This window comes from Ailuropoda melanoleuca, chromosome 10 (genome assembly GCF_002007445.2).
Source record: "Ailuropoda melanoleuca isolate Jingjing chromosome 10, ASM200744v2, whole genome shotgun sequence".
Taxonomy (NCBI): Eukaryota; Metazoa; Chordata; class Mammalia; order Carnivora; family Ursidae; genus Ailuropoda; species Ailuropoda melanoleuca.
Window position 1 is genome coordinate 102,350,412 of NC_048227.1, and position 18,210 is coordinate 102,368,621.

Below are 18,210 nucleotides of genomic sequence, written 5' to 3' on the forward strand. Positions count from 1 at the left end.
CCTTGGAAACGAGTCCTACCCATTTGTGGAATTTATAAATTCTATTTCAGTCCCGTAACCTTCTCAACCTTTCAACCTTGATTATATTCTTGTTCTGCCAAGGACTGTAAATTCCATATACATTTTGATTTAATGGTGACAACTAGCCACAGAAAGCAGATGTCTCTTGTGAACACATTCAAAGTGTCTATTTTGTCTCCTGAATGGGCATCTCCCAAGAGGATACCTCCAGGAAGGCCCTGTTTGTGAGAGATTAGATAGTTAACGAAGCCTGAGTGATTAAGGGGGAGTGCGCATTTGCTGTTGGTTCTCAAGAGGTGTCTAATTTCTCCCTTAAGCCTCAAGCCAGCGAGTTCCAGAGCTCAGGAAAACCAGAGTCCGATTAGCCTTGGCAGAGCCCATGCAAGCTGTCTCCCTCGTTTACCAAAAAGGGAAGATTTGCTGGAGGGATGCCAAGGTCAATGAGAGACACACCCGTGGAGGTTGTATGCCTCCCGCCAAGATTTCCTGTCTCTTTGGTGGCAGATCTGCCCCTGCTGTGTGGGCAATCACACATACCATCTGCATTGAGTATATGGGACAGGAAAACATGAAGCAATAATCCATATATAATTAGTTCACCCCACCCAGCCTTTTCTAACTTCTGTAACCGCAACCCTTAAAAGCATACTCTTGGGAAACAGAAAATCATTGTAAGAACTGCTCAATGGGGCCATTTTACAAACTCTGGATTAGAATTGTTTAAAAGCAAAGCACAGTGTTCAAGGTGGAAAAGCAAATGAGAAGCAACGGGACAGTTAGAAACAGCTGGTGTGCACGGACCATGTTCTCGAGCAGCAGCCTGTCACTGTGGACATTTTTCTTAACCTAAAAGGAAGATCCCCTCTTCCATGAGTGTCTGTAGGCCTGTAATCACCACTATAATTTTCAACAGAAATGCTGGCGACATTTACTTAAACAGACCCATCAGAAAAATGTATCCTCAAATCCAAGGGCATCCTTACCACTGCTCATATGGCTTTATAACAAAGATGAAGACAGTGAATGACGGAGGAATGAATGTGTGTGAGATGACATTACCTGGTGCACTTGGAAAGGTAGTGCAGAAGCATCTAGATCTGGCGTTCCTAAACCTTTTGGTATTGAGGGCCAAAATTACTGAGGGCCCCCAAATTGTTTTTTTAAATGTGGATTATATCTATCAATATTTACTATATTCAATTTTTAAGATTTATTTTATTTATTTTAGAGAGAGAGAGAGAGAGCAGGAGCAGGAAGGGGTGGAGGGAGAGGGAGAGAGAACCTCCAGCAGATCCCCCACTGAGTGTGGAGCCCGATGTGGGGGCTCCATCCCACAACCCTGAGATCGTGACCTGAGCCGAAACCAGGAGTCAGGCGCTTAAGCTGAGCCACCCAGGCACCCCAGATGTTTACCATATTCAAAATTATCACGAAAAATTTTAAAAATGCAGGGATCCAAAACCCCTCCTGCCGTCAGCTGAGAGAGGTACGACATCACCTCATCACACTGCAGGCACCCTTTGGAAAACACCACTTCACATGTGTCAGCAAGTGAAAACGGCAAAGGACATCTTATTTTTATAAAAATAGCTTTGACCTCACGGGCACCGCAAAGGGTCCCTGGCTCACTTTGAGAACCAGTGACATAGAGGAATGTGAACAGCTCCTATGTCCCTGCCAGACGCCACTGAGAAGCTGGGGTCTGTGGACAGGGAGGACCCAATTACTGCTATTGAGGTTTTTTTTTTTCCTTTCTAAAGATTTTACTTATTTCTTCATCAGAGAGAGAGACAGAGCATGAGGAGGGGGAGCAGGAGCGGAGAGAGGGAGAAGCAGACGCCCCGCTGAGCAGGGAGCCCCACGCGGGGCTTGATCCCAGGACCCTGTGATCATGACCTGAAGGCAGACGCTCCACCAACTGAGTCACCCACATGTCCCTGCTATTGAGTTTCAAATCTACAGCCTGAAGAAGGGGTGCAGCACGAGGTGCGAAAGAAGATCCCCCTTTACAGGATTAGAAATGTGTTCCCCAGAGCAGGGTTTACAGCAAGTCAGCAGCAAAGTTGAACGTCATTTTCAACAGAAAATTTCTTTCTTTCTAGTAGTTCTTAGTCTACTTTTTAATGTGCAGTCAACAAGTGTTTCGGTCACGGATATCTAAAAACTGTCACTGCACACGGATGAGAGAAAAACTCTCTGAGGGCCTGACAGACGAGAGAAGCCAGTTTAGATTTCTAAGTCAACGTGACGGTGGATAAACTTTGTTCAAGCTGAAAGCCTGATTTATGGCTGCATCGTACGTCTGCTTTGTGAGTGAGTAGTCTAAAGGAAAACCGTCTAGGGACACCTGGGTGGCTCAGTCGGTTAAGCATCTGCCTTCGGCTCAGGTCATCATCTCAGGGTCCTGCTCAGGCTCCTTGCTCAGCGGGGAGCCTGCTTTCCCCTCTGCCTGTTGCTCCCTCCTGCTTGTGCATGCTCTCTCTCTCTGACAAATAAATAAATAAAATCTTATTTAAAAAGTAAAGGAAAACCATCTTGTCCTTGACATAGGGATCAATGCTCCTACTCCCTGCATTCCTTTACAGTAAAACTCGTGATTCCTGCCTGAATGCTAATCTATACTCCTTTGAGCTTTTACAGAATGTAAAAAGTACACAACCCTGTGAAAGATGTTCATTCGCTGGAGCTCCTGCTTCCCTGTGCCTCCTGGGCAGCTGTCCTAACCCGAGCTCAAATAAAACTCTCTTTCTTACTTTTAGAGACGCTAAAAGGTATGTTCAATTTGCACCGATAACGTATACCATGTATTGAGCACTTAGTGCATATGGGGCATACGGAAGCTCTTTATCAAGGGCTCTCTGTGTGTTGAGGACAGTGCTGGGCACTTTATAGCCATTTATTATTATTCGTATTTTACAGGTGAAGAAATCAAGGTTGGAGAAGTAAATCATCCGCATGGCCCAGCTAGAAATGTAGGAGAGCAGGATTTCAAACCCAGGCTGCCTTTTTGAAAGTCCGGGTGGTTACCCACAGAACTACAATGTATGTTATAATCACTGTGCACTCAAGGGCCTCTGGGAAAGGGCTGGCACATGCAGGCCCATGTTCCCGGTCCAGCTTTGCTGCTGTGTCCATCCAACATCGGGTGAGTGTTGTGTGCTTGTTGTCGTACTAGATCCCGGGAAGGGCACAAAAAATATTATGTACTGAGAAAGAAAGAAAGAAAGAGAGAGAGAGAAAGGAAGGAAGGAAGGAAGGAAGGAAGGAAGGAAGGAAGGAAGAAATAATAGGCCCAAGGTGGAGTCACTTGTCCCAGGATGGGAAACCAAGACTTAATTGCAGTTTCACTTTCTCCTGGGAGTGGAATTTTAAACCAATAGATCTGAAATTTCTTGGTGGGTATTAGGGAGGTAATCTGCCTGATAAGACCACCTGCCCTTCCCCCTAAGGGAAGGTGACCTTGCCTGATCCTTTCTTCTGCGGTAACTGCCTTATCCCACCCCCTTTCCTGCCTATAAAAACCCTTCCATCTTACTTAAACAGCTCCTCGGAGCGCCTTTCTACTCCCTTGACAAGATGCTCCCTGATTCATGAATGTTAAATAAACCCAATTAGATCTTTAAATTTACTCAGTTGAGTTCTATTTTCTAGCAGTGGACACACACACACACAAAATCATAAAAGAGAGCCCCTGCCTTTGAGTTCTGCCAAAATGAATGCACAAAAATGGGAAGTTAACTACTGACACAAGTTAATTAGTATATGGCAAATGCCGAAGGAGAGGCTCGTCCTTGGCATTCCTGGTGGGGCTGCCACGGGGCCCAGAGGGGTCAGACCAAGGCACCGTGGAGAAAGGAGGGCTTTGTGCTGGGCTTAAGGGGAAGGTTTTTTTGTTTGTTGTTGCTTTGTTTGGGGGTTTTTGTTTTGTTGGGGTATGTTTTTGGTTTTGTTTTTAGCAGGAAAAAGCAATGGGATAGGAGTCAGAAGCTAGACGTTAGCTGGCTCTCTCCTGTGTAAACTTGAGCCTGGTAGGGGCTTCTTGCGGTTGAGGGCCGTGGCACGTGGCACATCAGGGACAGCTCCAGTCCACCAGTCTCCCCACCGGGCAGCTTGCCTCTTTGCTCACTCATGCCCCCCGTTGGCGTCTCCGGAGCCCCACCACCCAGTGCGGCGGGCGCACCCTCGCAGGGGTCTCTCAGCCCGCAGCCCTGCATAACACAAGCTTCTGGCAGACTCACGATTTTCGTGCTTTCCGAGCTGAGTTGTTCTCCCCAAACCCCCTTTGTAATCCCCCAGATGTGCATCCACCTCCAGGCCCCCCACTTCTTGTTCTACAGCCTTGGGCAATTCCTTTGCCCTCTGGGGAGCCTCCCTCTCCTCACGTGTGAGATGCAGGTAATAAAGCCTCACAAGGTGGTTGTAAAGGTGCATGACTGTCAAGCCCTCAGTACGGTGCTGCAGACAGCGTGGGCACTGGATAAACTAGAACAGCTGTTTATTGTCCGCCTCTGTTATATGGTACCTGCGACATGGTTGCAAGCAGTACAGGTTATGAAATGTTAGGTTGGATTTATTTCTTTGTTTCAAATTCTCAAATCATCACAGAACTGGGTCATCATGGGAAGATAACAAAAGAAATAGAAGAAACACACTGCTGGTTGTGCTTAATCTCTCCAGAGGGAGGGAGAGAGAATAAGACTGTGTTTTCACTCTGTAAGGGACTCAGCATTTTTTATCTTAATAAATAACCAGAAATCCCTAGTCATCCCTTCCTGATACAAGAGAACATTCTTTATGGGGACTAGTAACATCTCGTATGTAACAATCTACTCAGGGACAGAAGTTGGAGAGTCAAAGAAGACCAATTGTTGACTCCAGTCCCACATCCCTCAAACTCGAGTTACTGCATTGCTACTTTCCAGAGAATGAAGGGAGGGAGACAGATGGGGGCGGGGGGAGAAAGAGAGAGAGAGGCAGAAGGAAAGACTGCTCCGTAAGCACCCTCACCAGCCCCTATGGCTGCTGTCACGATGCCACTACTTCGTCACTTTGACAAGCTAATGATTATTGTTGGGTTCTTTCCACTAAGTGTTTTCTTATGTGGGTTGGGAATCTCAATCTAGGAGAAGTGAGAGTTTGCAGGGGTTTTTTGGTTTTGATTATTGAAGAGACAGGAAGGGCTTTTCAATGGACTATGGGTGCCAAAGACTTGTGTATACAGTCAATGTGACTGAGACCCAATGATGACTGGGGGGGAGGGGTTCTTGGTGATTATTTCAATTTTACCAATATTCATATCCGTAGAGCTTTAAACTTATATGCCACAGTTACACATATCTGTCCCATTTAGATCTATAAGTACCTTTGATGAGGTTTCCACTTAGGATGACTTTAGCTGAAATAACAGATGATCCACTCCAGGGTTAATAAAGGGAAGATGGAAATTTCTTTAGCTCACATGAAAAGAAGTCTAGACAAAGGTTTCTGTCCGCCATCCACACTGTACAATTTCTCCAAAGGCTGGTAGGATGGCTGCTAGTGGCAGTTTGGTCTGTAGTTTCTTGTCCATGATTGGGGTATGGAGAGGCTAAGTTTGTGAAGCAGAATTTTTCTAAGAGCAAGGATGCTGATTTCCCTGAAACTTCCAGTAATCTTCTCCTCATTTCTCACTGGCATAGAATGGCTTGGGCATGCCCATTTCTGAACTGATATGGCCCAGGGGATTAACATCTTAGATGCACCTAGACTCATCAGCCGGAATAGAATAGATACCGAACACTCAGCTATAATGTTTTTGCATGTGTTCGCTTTCTAGATTGGGGATTGGCAGACTATAGCCCTCGGAATACATCTGGCCACTTGTTTTTGTAAATAAAGTTTTATTGGAATACAACCATGTGCCTTTGCTCACATTTACAGCTGCTTTCATGCCACAAATATAGTGTTGAATAGTTGTGACAGAGACTGTGTGGTCCACAAAACCTAAAATATTTACTATCTGGCCCTTAATAGAAAGTTTGTTGACCCTTTTTTTAGATGAAGAAAGTGGAGTTGAGGTTAAATGACCTGTCTGAAGTCAAAGAGCTAACAAGAGGCAGAGGCTGGATCTTTACCCATACGCCCAAGCTCTCGCCACCACCAGCAACTTGGAGAGAATTTCTTCAGATAGGTTTTCATTTTTTGTGATGTGTGCCAATGTAAGCTTTTATACACAGCAACACTGACATAGGTCTGATGAAATAAATATGTTTATAATGATGAATTCAATTTTTACAGATGAATGAATTCACAGCTACTATAAATAGAGGAATAGTTTTGGGCATGAGAAAATTGAAGGGATATTTTATACTCCATCGTAATAAGCTTGATACCCCACTTAAAAATACAGAAACACCAACTGGAATAGGATCGAAAATTTTCAGTGACCATTGGGTTAAAATTAAAGATTTTCAAAAAATAACTTCGCATAGATGAAATGTTGACTCATGTTATTTTGATGAGTTCTATTCAGAGAAAGTTTTAAAATGAAGGGAAAACAGCGAAATGACTGAAGATAGTATTCATAAAAAAGACACACCTATGATATCTATTTTTCCTTTAGTATGCCTTCAATACCCCCTCACTGTCCTCTCTGACTTTCTGTGGTAGCCAGTCTCCAAGATGGCTCTCAGTCACCTTCACCTTCTGCCATGTAGGCTTTCCTGCAGTTTCCTTCTATATTATATAAGGGTTGGTCTGTGTGACCCATAGAGTATGGCCAGAGTGACAGTGTGCAACTCTAAAGCTTTGTCACAGGGGGTATTGCAATCACCATCTTGGTTTCCTGCATTGCTTGCTCTGCGGGAGACACAGCTACTGTGTAGGGAGGATGCTCACGCAACCATGGGGAAAGGGCCCCGTGGAGGGGAACTGGAGCCTCCCACCAACAGCCACGCCAACTTGCAAGCCATGCGAGTGAGCGTCTTTGGAGGCAGACCGTCCTCAGTCAGACCTTCAGATGATGACAACCTGAGGAGAGACCCGAGCCCGCACTGCCCTGCCCATCCACAGAAAGCGTGAAAGATCATAAATCCTTATTGCTCTTTGGAGTTGTGAAGTTTTGGGATGATTCGTTAAGCTGCCGTAGATCAGTAATATACGTTTCTTCCACATTAGGTCAAAAGAGTGGTGGTGGATAGGGTACGCAGGTCAAAATGAAGGATTAGCCATGAAATAAAGGGCAAAGAAGAGGCAAGTAAGCAATTAAATGAAGTGAAAAGAAGGGAAAAAAAGAGAAGTCCTGCCCGGATTTATCAGAGAAGTACAAGCTCGCTACACGGACAAGAACAACAACAGGTAGCTCTCGTGGAGCATTTACCCGTGTCAGGCCCTGTGGCTCGTGTAAGGATGCTGTCTTTAGGGGACCACGGCCTCCGATTTCTTTGGTTAGAAAATTTGCGCCTTAGCATAAGGGAAGGAGGAAAGGGAGGGAATGGTAGATAGGAGGGCTAAAAAGGCCGGACAATAGAGAACACTGAAAAGAAGGCTGCACACAAAATGAATTTGTATGGAACTTTAAAAACTTGGTGGGGAAATGTTGAAAATGTCTACGTGCGTGTTGCGGATATGAAACAGATACCCTTCCCCTTTTCCCTATTTCATTTGGCTCCCCGCGCATTCAATAACTATCTGTTCTAGATACTGAGCTGTCAGTGTCCTGGACACTAGGAGTCACACTGAGCAAAACACAGCCACAGAGCTTGCGTTCTGGGAGGATTTCCTCTTTTTCAGCGGATGGCGCTACCAAGTTCCCAGTCATCCTACAGAGACTGGGGAACTGTCCTAATTCCTCTCTTCTAACCTCCACGAGGAGCCCCCGAATCAGATGAGTACTTCTTGCTGCTCTCTGTCCTCACTGCGGGTGCTTGACCTGAACACTCTTTATCCTCTCCAGGTAGATCAGTTTCCTCGGGCCACACAATAAACTGCCACAAAGAGTTGGGTGACTTGGAGCAGCTGAAGTTTCTAGAGGCCAGCAGTGCCAGATCCAGGTATTGGCAGGGCCATGCTCCCTCCAAAGGCTCTAGGACTCTCTCCCAGCTTCTGGCGGCTCCCTGGCCCATGGCAGCAGAACTCTGACCTGCACGTGGCATTCTCCCTGTGTGCGGGTCTGCCTGCTCCTGGTTCCTCCAGGCTGAGTGAGACATAGAGGAAACTCTGTCTCCTTTGGTTTCCTGCAGGCAAGTACCTTCCTACTTATCACTCTGAGTAGGAAATTGTTTACTTGTCTCTCTTCTTAAATCTGCAGGTCCTCTGGGGCAGGGACGGTGCCTTCTTTGCTTCCCCAGTGCTGACTATAGTTATCAATTGAGAAATATCAATATTCAATATGTGTTTGTTGGATTAACTTTACTGTCTTCTCTTGGGATTATGTCTTTTGTGGATAGTGAGAGAAGAAAGGTGGTGGTCCAAAGAGTCTTCTTGTTCCTGCTATAGCTTTGTGAGAGAATGCCCTCATATGGAGTCTTGCTAATACAGATCTAATGGTTTCTATTTATTCATAAGCTCCCAACTCTCCTTGCGGGGAACATTACAACCTAAAGGAGCAGCAGCCAGATAACAGTTTGTTTAAAAGGGCGCTATTTCCCCATCTTCTCACTTCCATGAGATTGTCTTGCTTCCTAGCAGGAGAATCAAAAGAATAGATGTCTCTAATCTAAGGACTTGATTTTCAACCACTAACCTGAAAGTGGTATTTTTGCTGGTGCCCACAACATAGCCGCCACCATCCATTTTCCTACGTGCTTCTCATAACTGAACTCCTGCCACTCTCAACATGGAACTTCACGGGAACTTTCTCTTCCCTCTTGGCTCCTGTGAATCTCTTCTGTTCTCCTTTTCTGGTATATTCTCTCTTCCCCATGAGTATGGTGCTTCCCAAGTGTGGCAAATTGCCCTTTCCAAAGATGTTCACTCCTTAATATTTATCTCATTTGACTTTCTCTTCTATTTTATTTTATTTTGTTATTATGTTACGTTAGTCACCATACGGTACATCATTAGTTTCTGATGTAGTGTTCCATGATTCGTTGTTTGTGTATAACACCCAGTGCTCCATGCAATACATGCCCTCCTTAATACCCGTCAGCGGGCTAACCCATCCCCCCCCCCAATAAAAACCCCTCAGAATGTTTCCCGGAGTCCATAGTTTCTCATGGTTCATCTCCCCCTCTGTTTTCCCCTCCTTCATATTTCCCCTCCTTCTCCTAATGTCCTCCATGCTATTATTCCTTATGTTCCACAAATAAGTGAAGCTATATGATAATTGTCTTTCTCTGCTTGACTTATTTCACTTAGCATTATCTCCTCCAGTGCCGTCCATGTTGATGCAAATGTTGGGTAATCATTCTTTCTGATGGCTGAGTAATATTCCATTTTATATATGGACCACATCTTCTTTATCCATTTGTCTGTTGAAGGGCATCTCGTCTCCTTTCATAGTTTGGCTATTGCGGACATTGCTGCTATGAACATTGGGATGCATATGGCCCTTCTTTTCACTACATCTGTATCCTTGGGGTAAATACCCAGTAGTGCAGTTGCTGGGTCATAGGGTAGCTCTATTTTTGACTTTTTGAGGAACCTCCACACTGTTTTCCAAAGTGGCGGTACCAACTTGCATTCCCACCAACAGTGTTAAGAGGGTTTCCCTTTCTCCACAAGCACTCCAACATTTGTTGTTTTTTGCCTTATCAATTTTTGCCATTCTAACTGGCGTAAGGTGGTATCTCAATGTGGTTTTGATTTGAATTTCCCTGATGGCTAATGATGTTGAACATATTTTCATGCATCTGTTAGCCATTTGTATGTCTTCATTGGAGAAGTGTCTGTTCACGTCTTCTGCCCATTTTTTGACTTGGTTATTTGGTTTTTGGGGTTGAGTTTGAGAAGTTCTTTATAGATCTTGGATACCAGTCCTTTATCTGTGGTGTCATTTACAAATATCTTCTCCCATTCCGTGGGTTGCCTCTTTGTTCTGTTGACTGTTTCCTTTGTTGTACAGAAGCTTTTTATCTTGATGAAGTCCCAGAAGTTCATTTTCGCTTTTGTTTCCCTTGCCCTTGGAGACGTGTCACGAAAGAAGTTGCTGTGGCCGATGTTGAAGAGGTTATTGCTTATGTTCTCCTCCATGATTTTGATGGATTCCTGTCTTACATTGAGGTCTTTCATCCATTTAGACTTTATCTTTGTGTATGGTGTAAGAGAATGGTCGAGTTTCATTCTTCTGTATACAGCTGTCCAATTTTCCCAGCACCACTTATTGAAGGGACTTTTTTCCATTGGATGTTTCTTCCTGCCTTGTTGAAGATTAGTTGACCATAGAGTTGACTGTGCATATCTGGGGTCTCTATTCTGTTCCATTGATCTATGTGTCTGTTTTTGTGTCAGTACCATATTGTCTTGGTGACCACAGCTTTGTAATATAGCTTACTAAAATGTCTATGCCACCCAGAGCAACCTATACTTTCAACGCCATCCCAATTAAAATACCAAAGCCATTTTTCAAAGTGCTGGAACAAACAATCCTAAAATTCGTGTGGAACCAGAAAAGACCCCAAATCACCAAGGGAATGTTGAAAAAGAAACAAAGCTGGGGGCATCACGTTGCGTGATTTCAAGCTATGTTACAAAGCTGTGACTGACTTTCTCTTCCTGTGGTGTGACTGACACTCTCCCTCTGAAAGCTGGGGTCTAGGATTCCTCCCCTTAAAACTGGACAGGGGCTGGTGACCGCCCTGATCAATTGCGCATGCCCAAACTGGGATTATGTGACTTACTTTGAGTCCACCTCTCTCCCTCTTCTCTCTCTCTGCTTGAGTTGGAGCCCAGCCACCATATTTGAAGGAGCTCGGGTCACATGTGGAGGCTACACACGGGCATTCCAACTCAAGTCTCAGTTGACAGTCAGCACTGACCATAGGACATGGGGCGAATGAGTGTTCATATGACTCCAGCCTGAACCCTTGAATCTTCCAGATGAGGGCCAGAAGTCATGGAGCAGGAAGGAGCCATCCACACTGGTCTGTCTGAATTCCTGACCCACAATAACTTGTGAGAATTAATAAATAATGATTGTTATTTTAAGTCACCACATTTGAGGGTAATTTATTACATTTTGATGGATTTTAATATGCCAAGAATCTCTTTTTTGTTTTTTCTCTGAGTGATTTCATTCACTTTGCTGTTGTCCAGTTATCTCTCCCATCACCAATTCTCCTTCGCAAGTGTCTCCCCCATAATTTCTTCCAGTTTCAGCTTCTTGTCCATGTTCAGCATTGTACTGTCAGCTGCCTACTGGGCATCCTTCTCTGGGTGATCATCACACTCACTCTTGCACAGAAAGACACTTAGCCTCTTTCTCCTCAAGTTCATGTTTCTTCTCCTGTTCCCTCTTTCTGTTCTTGGCACCACCAGTCTTCCCATCTAAAAACTTTGATCATCATCGATGCCTTCTTATTTGTCTGTCCTAGCCAACCAGGTGCTAAGGTGCTGCATTGGGTCAATTGGTATGTTTTTAGCTACAAGTAATACAAAAGCCTGCTAACCATGGTATGGCAGTCTGGGTCCAATAGGCACATAGAAACAGGGATGTTTAATATAGAAATTATTAACTATGACAAAAAAAGCAACTCTAATATATGAAGAAACACTATATGGTATACTAGGGCTGAGGGAGAGGACCCAAGGAAAGACAGGCCTGGAAGGGGTTCAGATCTCATTGGAGAAAGTGGGACTCAGGTCACTGAATAGTAGAGAAGTTCTCTGGGTTGGCCAGGCTGGAGCTGGTCTGCAGTTGCAATAGGTCCTCCTTTGGGACATGCGTGTGTGTGGGGGGGGGCATGGATGTGTGGGAAAGGACCAGAGAACCTGGTCTCCCACAGTGCCCCTCCAGAGTGCCTTCTACTAAGAAAGCTTAACAGCATTCTTTCTTTAAAGGAGAACTACTGTAAAAAAAAAATTCTTTATCACAGAACATATATTAGAGGGTGCATTTGGAGTTGAGACACAATAAATGATTAACTAACACACATGGCTTAAGCAAATTTATTTATTTTGTCACAAAGCAAATGATCGGATACCGGCCAGTTCTAGGGTTCTCTTGAAGTGCTCAGCAATGTCATCAAAGATCCTGATGTTTCCGTTTTTCTCTCACTGTGTTGGCCACTATCTTCCATCAGAGTTTCAAGGGGCTGAAGCACCTACAGGTATCTTACATAGAGAGCACTCTATCCACAAAAAATGGGGGGGGGCGAATTTTCTCCTTTCCCTCACTTTTTTCTTTCTTTTTTTTTTTTTACTTATTTTATTTAAATGCAGTTAGCTAGCATGTAGTGTATCATTAGTTTCAGATGTAGCGTTCAGTAATTCATCAGTCGCATACAACACCCAGTGGTCATCGTATCATGTGCCCTCCTTACGCCCATCACCCAGTTACTCCATCCCCCCATCCCCACCCCTTCCAGCAACCCTCAGTTTGTTTCCTACAGTTAAGAGTCTCTTGTGGTTTGTCTCCCTCTCTGATTTCGTCTTATTTTGTTTGCCTCTTTGCCTCACTTTTATTGAAGAGGAAAACATTTTGCAGCAAGTCCCAGGAGACGTCCCATCAATTTCCATTGTCAGGATTCGGTCTTATGCTTTCCCTCTGGTTGTAAGACTGGCTGGGGTGCAGGGTCTTAAGCCTCTTCAGTGGAAGGTGGGCTTTGCCAGCATGGAAGAGAATGCCTACAGGAAGACAGCAACCCTACCTGCCTCACACCTCTATCCCCGTTCCCCCTCCTCTGCGTAGTCCTTATGAACCTAGGTGCCCTGGATAGTGACAAGCCCTGAGTTAATCTAGACTAGGTGTTAACCAGTTCCTGGGGAAGGACAAAAGGTTTTCCACTGTCTCTTTTGTCACCTTAAATTTGATATCTTTACTGAAGCCGTTTCCAGTGCATCCTGCAACCAGATGGAGTTTCCTGAAAAGGTAACTGTGAACATCTCTCTCTCAGGCTCCAACTCTCTCACAAGGAGGAAGTTTCTGAGTTAAAATCATGGAGATTATGCTAAGTGAAATAAGTCAAGCAGAGAAAGACAATTATATGGTTCCACTCATTTATGGAACATAAGAAATAGCAGGAAGATCAGTAGGAGAAAGAAGGGAAGAATGAAGTGGGTTAAACAGAAGGGGGAATGAACCATGAGAGACTATGGAATCTGGGAAACAAACTGAGGGCTTCAGAGGGGAGGGGGGTGGGGTATTAGGATAGGCCAGTGATGGGTATTAAGGAGGGCATGTATTGCATGGAGCACTGGGTGTTATAGGCAAATAATGAATCATGGAACTTTACATCAAAAACTAAGGATGTACTGTACGGTGACTAACATAACATAATAAAAATTATTATTAAAAAATAAAATAAAGGATTAAAAAAACATGGACTTTTGTACCAGATCATACAACTCACATCGAAGTTCTGTCTCTTACTAATTGTATGACCTTGGGTAAGATATTTAATTTCTTTATGCCTGAATTTCTCATCTTTTAAATGAGGATAATAAAAGTACCTATCTCCTAGGTATGCTATGAAGAGTAAATGATATAATACAAAATGGTTTTTGGCACAGAATGAGTCTTCAATAGGTATTGTTCTTGTTAGCTATTATTGTTCTCACTTTATATCCAATTGAATCTAAATTTCTTAAGTGACTATTTAAAATCCTGTAGGAGCTAACCCCAATAACATTTTTCCAAACTTACATTAAAATGGACGATCATCCCTACTATGCCACGGACTACTTGAGGGAAGGATTACATTTCATAAGACCAGGATTTAACATGATCTTTGGCCAAAGTAGTTTCTCTCTGTTCTTATGTGCTTTTCACTCAAGTAAGAGGACTTGCTCATTATACAGCTTCTCTTTTTCTATCTGTGCCTTGTTCTTGCTGTTCTCCTGTCTGCTGTGTCCTTTCTCTATATTTCCTCCCCCTCCCCCGCATCGAACTTCCTTCCAGGCTCATCTCAGAAGCAATTTCTTCCCTGATGGGATCTCTTTCTCAGCTCTCGTTTGAAAAATGTCAAGCTTTCAGAAAAACCAAAAGAATAGTACAGAGCACTGATATACTCTTCACCTACATGCAGCAATTCTTAATATTTTTGCATCTGCTATTTTTTTTTGAGAGAGAGATGGGGGAGGGGCAGAGGGAGAGAGAGAGAGGATCTCAAGCAGGCTCCATACCCAGCTCAGAGTCCGACACCAACCCTGAGATCCTGAGGTGAGCTGAAACCAAAGATGTTTCACCGACTGAGCCACCCAGGCACCCTGACATCTGTTTTTTCTCTGTACGTATCTCCTTTCTTTTTGGAGCCATTTGAAAGTTGTTGACATCATGATACTTTATATTCAGCATATATCATGTAAGAACAAGGATGCTCGCCTACAACATGATGATATCATTATCCTCACCCCCCAAAGTTTAACATTGATTTGATAGTACTATTTACTATTCAGTTTTTTCCCCTGAGAAAACAGATTACTTTGTTTATCACTGTAGGGATCAAGAAATACCCAATAGAAATGACAATGTGACTTGGGGGGTCTTTAGTAGAATTTTGCTCTTCCCTGGGTATTCGAAAAAGTTTCTGGAATTTTGTTGCATGCTTCTGCCTGAGTTTCAGAGAGATATCTGAGCAGCATCGGTTTGATAGCTTGTGGTTTGTGTTCCAGAAGGGCACCCACTCATTTACCTGCAGCTACTATTATTTTAGACACTAACTGGGGACACCCACAGCAACAGCGTGTGTATGTCCATGGTCTGTCACCTGAACCTGTGTTTCCAAAGCCAGGCCAAGTGTCAGGTGCAAGAAGATTGAGACTTCGTGATGGTGTAGTGGTTGGAACACTTGGATTCCAAGCCCAGATCTGTCCTGTTAGCTGCAAGGTGTATTTGTGTTCTAAGACTGCTGTGACAATTTTTTAAAAAAGCAAAACTCAACTGAGTAAATTTTTAGAGATACTGTTGGCTTTATTCAATGATTCATGAATCGGGCAGCATCTATTCTAGGGATATAAAGGAGCTCTGAGTTGCTGCACAAAATGAAAAACTTCTACAGACAAAAGGAAGGAGGGGCAGTTATACTAGCAAAGGGGGAGTTAACTAGAAGGAAGTCACACTAGCAAAAAGGAGATTGGTTGTGGTGAGGTCACTTTCCTTCAGGAGATGACAGGGGTCAATCAAGCAGATTACCTCACTAGCGTTGACCAGCTGATTCCTGATTGACTGGTTTAAGATTCCATTTCTGGGAGAGGCTGAAATTGTAATTGTTAAGTCTCAGTTTGGTGTCATGGAACTTAGCATAAGTGATTCCATTTTGGGTCTGCTGTCTTGTTTTTAACACACAGTACCACAAACTGAAACTATAGGAATGTGCTGTTTCATAGTTCTGTTGGCTAGAAGTCCAAAACTAAGGTGTCAGCAGGGGCCTGCTCTCTCTGAGGGCTCTAGGGGATGATTCTTTCCTTGCCTTTCTCCCAGCTTCTGGGGTTGCCCCCTCTTCCTGCGGTCCTTCACTTGTAGATGCTTCACTCCTCGATTCTTATACAGCTGTCCTCCCCCTGTGTGTCTCCATGTCTCTATTCCCCCTTTTTTTTTTTTTAAAGATTTTATTTATTTGAGAGAGAGTGTGTGTGAGAGAGAGCACGAGAAAGGGGAGGGTCAGAGGAAGAAACAGATTCCCAGCTGAGCGGGGAGCCCGAGTGGGACTCGGTCCTGGGACTCCGGGATCATGACCTGAGCTGAAGGAACGCGCCCAACAAGCTGAGCCACCCAGGTGCTCCTCTACTCCACCTCTTATAAGGTCACCAGTCTAATAAGACTGCATTGAGTCCACCCTACTCCAGTCTGATCTAAGATCAACTAACTACATCTGCAAGGATTCTATTTTTTTTTTAAAGATTTTTATTTATTTATTCATTGGACAGAGATGGAGACAGCCAGCGAGAGAGGGAGACAGCCAGCGAGAGAGGGAACACAAGCAGGGGGAGTGGGAGAGGAAGAAGCAGGCTCATAGCGGAAGAGCCTGATGTGGGGCTCGATCCCATAACGCCAGGATCACGCCCTGAGCCAAAGGCAGACGCTTAACCGCTGTGCCACCCAGGCGCCCCTGCAAGGATTCTATTTTTAAATAAGGTCACATTCTGGAGTAATGGGGGTTGGGCCTTCAACATATCTTTTGAGGGGACATAATTCAACCCATCACATGGGGTTTTGAGCTAACATCTCAAAGGCTTACTGCAAAATTTAAATGAAATACAGGTGAGTTAAGCTCTATATCATTTGACTTTAGAGTTTCTAATATACAATTTATATTCAAGTTTTTCCAATTATCCCAAGTATCCCTTACACCTTTCTTTTTTGTGGTCTAGTCTCCAACTAAGGGTCATGCATTGCATTTTGTTGTCTTGCCTCTTTATTCTCCTTTAATTCATGACAGTGGTTCTCAAACCTTCATGTGTGTATGAAAATCTGCTGGAGAGCTTATTAACAATTATCTGGGGCCCATCGCTGAAGATTTTGAGTCAATGGGTGAGGGTGGGGCCTATGAATTGACATTTTTAAAAAAGATTTTATTTATTTATTTGACACACAGAGAGTACAAGCAAGGGAAGCAGCAGGCAGAGGGAAAGGGAGGAGCAGACTCCCTGCTGAGTAGGGAGCCGGCTGTGGGGCTCGATCCCAGGAGCCTGGGCTCATGACCTGAGCCAAAGGCAGATGCTTAACCATCTGAACCACCCAGGCACCCCTGAATTGACATTTCTAACAAGCAGGAAAGTGATGTCAAAGCTGCTGGTCTAAGGACCACACTTTTGTGAACCACTGATCCAGAACAGGGGTTTGAAAACTTTTTTCTATAGAGGGCCAGATGGTAGAATAAGTTTTGTGGGTTCTGTTGCAAATACTCACTGCAATTATGGGCAAGAGCAGCCATGGCCTCTGACACTGTCTGACGTGGCTCAAACCCAGGCTTTTTCTTACTAGCTGCATGACTGGCAAGTTATTTAATCTCTCTTGCCTCAGTTTCCTTATCTGTAAAAAAGGTGCAATAAAGGTACCTTTTTTATTGGATCGTGTTAGAATTAAATGAGCTAAATCAAAGCACCAGAATGCTACTTTGCACATAATTACCTGCTCAATTAATGTTAGCTATTATTGGGTCATGATTATGTGTATGTGTTTGAATCCCAGATTTGCCACATCTTAAAGTGTCTTTGGATAAGTTACTTAACATCTCTATTTGGTCCTCTTTCATAGTAAGGGTCCAATCTCGTGGTTTCCAGATTCATGCTTAAGTGGTAGCTAGTAGCGTTTGACACGGAGTTAAGCATTAAAGAAAAGATGAGCTGTCACCGCTGTAGTTAGTCTGTATCTTTTTATTTGCTCTAAGAGTAAATTTTTTGAGTTGAAGACTTCAGATTTTTTACTTTCACACAGCGCGTAGCACAGAGCCATTCACATAGTGTGGAGTCAACAGAATATTTGAATAGAGGAATTAATAAAGCCTTGTTGGGTGGAACTCACTTCACAGTTACACCTTTGCCTCCTTCACACTCCTCGGTCCCATTATCTGTGCTGCCTTCCCTAATGTAGGAAAGCCCAGGCTTGGGAAATAGCATTCCCAGGGAAGGCTGTGAGAGGCTCTGCAGGGTGAACGCTGGAATCCGGTGCAGGGCTCCGCGAGCTGATTCCGCAGAGCAGGAAAAGTGGGTTCCCACTCGTCAAGGATCCGAAGCAACGCTGCTTTGTGATGGCATTCACGGCTCGGCACGAAAGTCTGACCCTCTTATTTTCCCCTCCCCGGCCGTAGGTCGAGGTTGAGGCATGGTAACTCGAAGTTGGGAGGCTCCCACACCACGACCCCGTGCGTGCGCAGGGAGAAAGGGAAGCCAGGGTCGGTCCCCGCCAACGGCCGCCACGGGGACGCAGGCCTGTGCCACGCACCTGCGCCGCGGGCTCCGCGGCGCCGCTTCCTGCCCCGCGCATGCCGCGCTCACGTGACCAGGCCTGGGCGGAGCCGGGGCGGGCGGGGATCACCTGAACAAGGGAGTCATGTGAGCGGGGCGGGGGAGGGGGCGGGACCGGGCGCGATCACGTGACGCGGTTCCGGGGCC

At 44.6% G+C, this 18,210-nt stretch overlaps 1 protein-coding gene across 1 annotated transcript in view; it reads left to right on the forward strand.

The window, feature by feature from the left end:
- The first annotated feature begins 3,098 nt into the window (after window positions 1-3,098).
- Window positions 3,099-18,210, forward strand: part of IGF2R (insulin like growth factor 2 receptor) — a 112,464-nt gene continuing 97,352 nt past the window's right edge. The window contains exon 1 of the mRNA XM_034669409.1: window positions 3,099-3,166. Within this exon, the coding sequence (XP_034525300.1) occupies window positions 3,114-3,166 (53 nt within the window). The 5' untranslated portion in view covers window positions 3,099-3,113. The remainder of the gene's footprint in view (window positions 3,167-18,210) is intronic.